The sequence below is a fragment of the Eschscholzia californica genome, unplaced genomic scaffold, assembly GCF_041429995.1.
Source record: "Eschscholzia californica isolate CP2 unplaced genomic scaffold, dmEscCali1.0.p SCAF_1, whole genome shotgun sequence".
In the NCBI taxonomy this organism is placed as follows: Eukaryota; Viridiplantae; Streptophyta; class Magnoliopsida; order Ranunculales; family Papaveraceae; genus Eschscholzia; species Eschscholzia californica.
In genome coordinates, this window is record NW_028238198.1 from 47,276,431 (window position 1) to 47,283,662 (window position 7,232).

Here is a 7,232-nt window from a genome sequence, read left to right on the forward strand (position 1 = left end):
GCATTTGGGGTTTTTCCTGCTCCATTTCCAATATTTACCTCCAAATCACTTGAATCAGGTGTGCCCCTCTGAATCTCACTTTTATGAGTATAGTTAATGTTTAATCTCATTTTATGGATCTTCGTATCTGTAATTTGAAGATTTATAGTTGAAAAGTTTATTCTGAACCAGGTAATCATCGCTATATCCCTCTCCAGCATATGCTATGGTATTGAATTCTCTCATTTTCTTTTAAAATTTGCTTCATCTTATATGATACAAGTTGATTATTCTCTTTACATTTTTCATGAGGGTTTCCACGCCAGTTCTTAATAGAGTTGTGCTTGTATTTTGCATAGTTTCTCGTATCTATGTATTCTTTGCCCTGCCTATTTTATATTTCCGTTCATCACTTTTAGGTATTATGCAGTAATGTCTGAATTATCTAATATTTCATATGGTATGAAATCAAATGGAGCAACTTCTGGAATTGAGTCATATGGGAGCACCTCAAAATAATAGTCTATTAGACTATTAGCTTTAATTAGTTTCTCACTTAGCGAGTAACCAAAACCTACTAATCTACTATATACTTTATATATCTTCTTCTTATATGCATGCTTATGTATATTCCATCTTATTCGGAAACCATGAAAAATCTTTTCATTTTTCTTTTTATATTCTTTTTTCTCTTGTATCCTCCCCTTTTCTTTTAATATTAATTCAAAGCTTTAAAAGAAAAATCTTTTCATTTTCCTTTTCAGAAAGAGGGTGATGAAGCCAACCAGATATTGTAGTATTAATGTCGCAGGACATGTTGGAAGTTGTAACTAACAGTATGATGGTTAATTAGATTCGGTTGATGAGTTGTGTTTTCGTTGCATTGAAGTCAAGTAATCACATTGAAATCTTCAATATTTAAGGAAAAAAATATGTTTCACCATATAACTTAGTTACTTTTCTTCCAAATATTTCAGCGAGATGGCCGAACTTGGCCACGATAACAAGGATTTAGTTCCTAGAAGTACTTTTACGGGTACTGACCCTAACCTTCCCATTCTTTTCAGTTAACAGGTACATTATGTCCCACTTATTCTCTTTCTCTGCATTAGTTTCAATGGTTATATGTCACACATGCTTAATCAAGTTAGCAGGGGCGGCCTGGGCCCAAAGCAGCCAAAGCAGCTGCTTTGGGCCCCGGCTTGAGAAGGGCCCCAAATTATAAGTTGGGCTTTTAAGGATCGGTGTCTAAACAGCAGGCCTTTTCACGTGATCAATTAATAGAGAAACCCACCTACTAACCCTACTAATCTACGTACTGTTTTTGTACAAAAAAAAACCTAAAAATACCTACGTGTTGTAATATTATGGCTGCCCACTTATACATGGGTGCCTATAGTGTTTCTATTGCCTCCTCATAGCAACCAATCACATTATGTGAATAGGAGGTCCAATAGGATTGTTGGCTTGCATATGAAGGATACTTGGGCGGTTTAGCAATACGGATCAGGTTGGAGGGAATTAGCCGCCTTATTCCACCTCCATAACCCACCTCCTTAATTCCCATTTGCTTCCCTATATATACCCATGCACCATGCAATAGTTGAGATATCTTTTTCCCATATTTCCATCTTCTTTAGTGTAACTCAGAGTCTTGTATTTTGAGTTATTAAAATCCTTGTTGGTTGTAAGTTCAAAAGTGTTTTATATAAATATTATCTCTTCTTTTCATCTCCATTTCACAACACGTTATCAGCACGAGCCTCTAGTCAACTGAGAGGTCGTTATTTCTTCGTTCTTCCAAGTCAAATAAACTAGCCGTTACTCTGCCCGTTTTTCGACGTCAAATATCGAACAACTAAGCCGTTACTCTGCCCGGTGAAAGGTATAATATTTTTTCAAGATGTCTAATTTAGCTAGACTAGATTTTGCAGCACTTGATATTACAGGTAAGAACTACATGGAATGGGCAGTCGAAGCTAGACTGACCCTAAAATATAAAAATCTTTTGAATACTATCATTGAAGGTAATTCTGCAGACGAAATGTCACGAGCTCATGCTTTGAGTTTTCTAAGGCGACACATACATGATGACCTGAAGTCAGAATATATGTATGTGGAAGAGCCGATAGCTTTATGGAATATATTAAAAGATAGGTATGATCACCTGAAGATGGTCATCCTTCCAAAAGCTCGAAATGATTTCATTAATCTCCGATTACAAGACTTTTCTTCTATTTCTGCTTATAATTCGAGTCTTTGTAAAATTGTTTCACGATTGAAAGTGGGAGGAGATATCATCACTGATGAGCAGATGATCGATAAAACTTTGAGTACGTTCCATGCCTCGGATATTGTCCTGCAGTCACAATACCGAGAGCGACGTTTCTCTAAATTCTCCCAGCTATTGACATGTCTCCTAGTCAATGAACAGAACAACCAGTTGTTGTTACATAACCATGAATCTCGACCCACTGGGTCTGCGGCTATGCCTGAAGCACATGCAATATTATCTAATGATCATGGAAAGAAACAATATTACAAAGGGAAACGTGGTTCTGGAAGAAACCGACGTGGATCCCGCACGAATAAATGGGAGAGAAACAGGCAAACCCCTTACCACCGGAAGTGGGAAAAGGGGGAAAATTCACAGAATTATGCAGCTGGAAAGCCTGATAAAACAAAGGGTAAGAATAATACCCCTCCCAAAGCTCGTGAAGAAGCTTGTTATCGTTGCGGTATGGAAGGTCATTGGTCCCGTACCTGTCGTACGGCGAAACACCTGGTTGACCTATATCAAGCATCTCTGAAATCTAAAGCTGCACCAGAGATGAATCTTATGGAGCTTGATCCACCATTGTGTGTTGCAGATTATCTCCCTGAAGGAGCCAATGAAACAGATGCTATGTTTAATATTACTGACTAGTGTGTTATCTTTCATAACTATTATAACATTATCTTGTAATATGTAAGCTAACTTTTGCTTGTAAGATATTAGCTTATATAGTTGTAAATAGATTTTGTTTATTTTATCAATATAAATAGTGAGGTTTGAATCTTATATTATATTCTTCAAATCTTATGTAAGGTATGGATTCCAGAAGAAACATATCTAAATGTGATGAAGATACCTGTCTAGCAGACAGTGGGACCACAAATTCGATACTTCGAAATACAAAATATTTCTCGACCTTAAAACTATTTGAGGCAAATGCGATTACTATCGCCGGCTCATCAAGCCTTATAGAAGGCTCCGGAAGAGCTACTATAATATTGCCTTGTGGTACTAAACTAATTATAGACGACGCTTTGTACTCGACCAGATCCCTGAAGAATCTGTTGAGCTTCAAAGATATACGCCGAAATGGGTATCACGTCGAAACTGGGTCTGAGAATAATAAAGAATATTTATATATCACCTCAAGTATATCATGCCAGAAGCATGTTCTAGAAAGACTTGAAGCTCTTTCTTCTGGGTTATATCTTACTGAGATTAAAACAGTCGAATCCTATGTCGTTGTTAACCCGAAGTTGCAAGATCCAAATACTAATAAGATTTGGCATGATCGACTGGGACACCCAGGCTCTACCATGATGAGTAGAATAATACAGAACTCTCAGGGACACCCTCTTCAGAACCAGAAGTTTCTGATAGATAAAGATTTTACTTGCACAGGTTGTTCATTGGGGAAGTTTATTACTCGCCCATCCCTGACAAAAGTACATATCGAATCTCCCAAATTTTTGGAAAGGATTCAAGGTGATATATGTGGCCCTATACACCCGCAGTGTGGACCATTTAAATATTTTATGGTATTAATCGATGCATCAACTAGATGGTCTCATGTCAATCTGCTTTCGACTCGGAATCAGGCCTTTGCAAAGTTACTAGCTCAGATAATTCGTTTACAAGCTCACTTTCCTGATTATCCGATTAAGTCGATTCGCTTAGATGGAGCAGGAGAATTTACATCAAGTACTTTTGATTCATATTGTCTCTCAGTTGGAATTAATGTTGAACATCCTGTAGCTCATGTTCACACTCAAAATGGTCTAGCTGAATCATTCATTAAACATATCCAACTGATTGCGAGACCTATGTTGATGAGGACGAAACTACCTGTCACTGCGTGGGGACCTGCAGTCCTCCATGCTGCCGCCTTGATAAGGTTACGTCCTACTTTAAATAACCAATATTCACCTTTGCAATATGTTCAAGGCCAGCAGCCCAACATATCTCATTTGCGTATTTTTGGATGTGCTGTATATGTTCCTATATCAGCTCCACAACGCACAAAGTTTGGGCCTCAACGCCGACTAGGAATATATATTGGTTTTGATACACCATCTATTATTCGATATCTCGAACCCCAGACGGGCGAGACTTTCACTGCACGCTTCGTCGATTGTCATTTTGATGAGACAGTTTTCCCGCCATTAGGGGGAGTAAATTTGCCTGAAGCAAATATTACTAAAAAGGAACTTTCTTGGTTTACTCCAAATTTGTCTCACTTTGATCCTCGTACTAATCAATCTGAAGTTGAAGTACAAAGGATAATACATCTACAAGAGATTGCTAATAAATTGCCTGACGCATTTAATGACGCAGCGAGAGTGACAAAATCATATATACCTGCTGCAAATGTTCCAGCAAGGATAGATGTCCCTGAAGGACAAGATAAAAATATTGCAGCAAATGAAACGTCCAAAACACGTCTGAAACGTGGACGACCAATCGGTTCTAAAGATATAGTTCCCCGGAAGAGGAAAAATCAACTACAAGTAAGTAATGTTCCAGAAGAGACAACAAATCAACAAGTTACACCTTTAGCTAATACACCCCTAGAAGTGGGTGAAGCCCCAGAAGAGGCAGAAGCTCCTGAAGAGCATGAGTTATCTCCAAATGAAGAGATATCTATAAATTATGCTAGTAATGGTAAAGTGTTGAATCGAGATAACATAATCATCAATGATATATTTGTGCTTTCAGTAGCCACTGATATTATCACTGAAAATGATGATTATGAACCACATTCCATTGAGGAATGTCGAAAAAGGTCTGATTGGGTAAAATGGAAAGAAGCAATACTGACAGAACTGACTTTACTTTCAAAACGTGATGTTTTTGGACCTGTAGTCCCGACACCCAAAGATATAAACCCTGTAGGTTTCAAATGGGTCTTCATCAGAAAGCGAAATGAGAACAATGAAGTTGTTCGTTATAAAGCTAAACTCGTGGCACAAGGTTTCCTGCAGAGGCCAGGGATCGACTATGAAGAAACATATTCTCCAGTTATGGATGGAATAACATTTCGATACTTGATCAGTTTAGCAGTTCTGGAAGAACTCGAGATGAACTTAATGGACGTGGTCACTGCGTATCTATATGGAAAATTAGATACTGATATTTACATGAAAGTCCCTAAAGGATTTAAATTGCCTAAAGGCAACCCATGTACCATGTATTCACTAAAGCTCAATCGAGCATTATACGGATTGAAACAATCTGGAAGAATGTGGTACAATCGCCTTAGTGAATATTTGATTAAAGAAGGTTATGTAAATGATCTCATCTGTCCATGTATATTTATCAAAAAAGGGGATGCTGGATTTGCTATTCTCGCAGTCTATGTTGATGATATCAACCTTATAGGAACTCCAGAAGAAATCTCTAAGGCTGCAGAATATTTGAAGAAAGAATTCGAGATGAAAGATCTTAGGAAAACAAAATTCTGTCTTGGTTTACAAATTGAAAGAAGTACCAGCGGCATACTTGTACATCAGACTTTATACACTGAAAAAGTCCTGAAGCGCTTTAACATGGAGAATTCTTATCCACTCAGTACTCCCATGGTTGTTAGGTCTCTTGATGCTCTGAAAGATCCATTTCGTCCTAAAGAAGAAGACGAAGCACTCCTTGGTCCAGAAGTACCATATCTGAGTGCTATTGGCGCATTATCATATTTGGCTCAATGCACAAGACCGGATATTGCTTTTGCAGTAAATCTATTAGCCAGATATAGTTCTGCACCAACTAAGAGACATTGGGTCGGAGTAAAGCAAATTCTTCGATATATTAGAGGAACAACTGATCTGGGATTATTTTATTCAAAGAATTTATCTGGTGATTCTCAAGTGAAGGGATACACCGATGCTGGTTATATTTCTGATCCACACAAAGGGATTTCACAGACAGGTTATGTTTTCACAAGCGGAGGTACAGCTTTCTCATGGCGATCTAGTAAACAAACTATGCCTGCAACCTCATCTAACCATGCAGAAATTATTGCTCTCCATGAAGCCACAAGAGAATGTGTATGGCTTAGGTCCATTATTGAGCACATTAGAAGCTCAAGTGGTCTTGTCTCTATCACAAATTCCCCCACAGTTATTCACGAAGATAATTCTGCATGCATCGCTCAAATCAAAGAAGGATACATCAAAGGCGATAGAACTAAGCACATCTCTCCGAAGTTGTTTTATTCACACCATCTCCAGAAGAATAATGAGATTGATATCCAGAAGATACAATCATGTGAGAATTATGCTGACTTGTTCACCAAGTCTTTGCCTACTACTACGTTCAGAAAACTAGTCGAAGGCATCGGTATGCGACGTGTGAATAATTTGACGATGTAAGACTACATCAGTCTATCTGATATTCATCAGGGGGGGTCTATTATCATATGGATATTTCCTCATCATTAGACTGGATATCTACGCTCTGTACTCTTTTTCCTTCGTCCAGTTTTTGTCCCATTGGGTTTTTCTGGCAAGGTTTTAACGAGGCAGAATTTCGTGTATCCAACGCCACTCAGGATATCTTCTATTGTACTCTTTTTCCTTCATCGGATTTTGTCCCACTGGGTTTTTCTGATAAGGTTTTAATGAGGCAATATTTCGGACAGTGGTCATCCAAGGGGGAGTGTTGTAATATTATGGCTGCCCACTTATACATGGGTGCCTATAGTGTTTCTATTGCCTCCTCATAGCAACCAATCACATTATGTGAATAGGAGGTCCAATAGGATTGTTGGCTTGCACATGAAGGATACTTGGGCGGTTTAGCAATACGGATCAGGTTGGAGGGAATTAGCCGCCTTATTCCACCTCCATAACCCACCTCCTTAATTCCCATTTGCTTCCCTATATATACCCATGCACCATGCAATAGTTGAGATATCTTTTTCCCATATTTCCATCTTCTTTAGTGTAACTCAGAGTCTTGTATTTTGAGTTATTAAAATCCTTGT

General features: G+C 38.2%; 1 protein-coding gene across 1 annotated transcript; it reads left to right on the forward strand.

The window, feature by feature from the left end:
- The first annotated feature begins 1,882 nt into the window (after nucleotides 1-1,882).
- Nucleotides 1,883-2,905, forward strand: LOC147567224 (uncharacterized). The gene has a single exon (XM_086657380.1). The coding sequence runs from the start codon at nucleotides 1,883-1,885 to the stop codon at nucleotides 2,903-2,905; it is 1,023 nt and encodes a 340-aa protein (XP_086513506.1).
- Nucleotides 2,906-7,232: the final 4,327 nt, after the last annotated feature.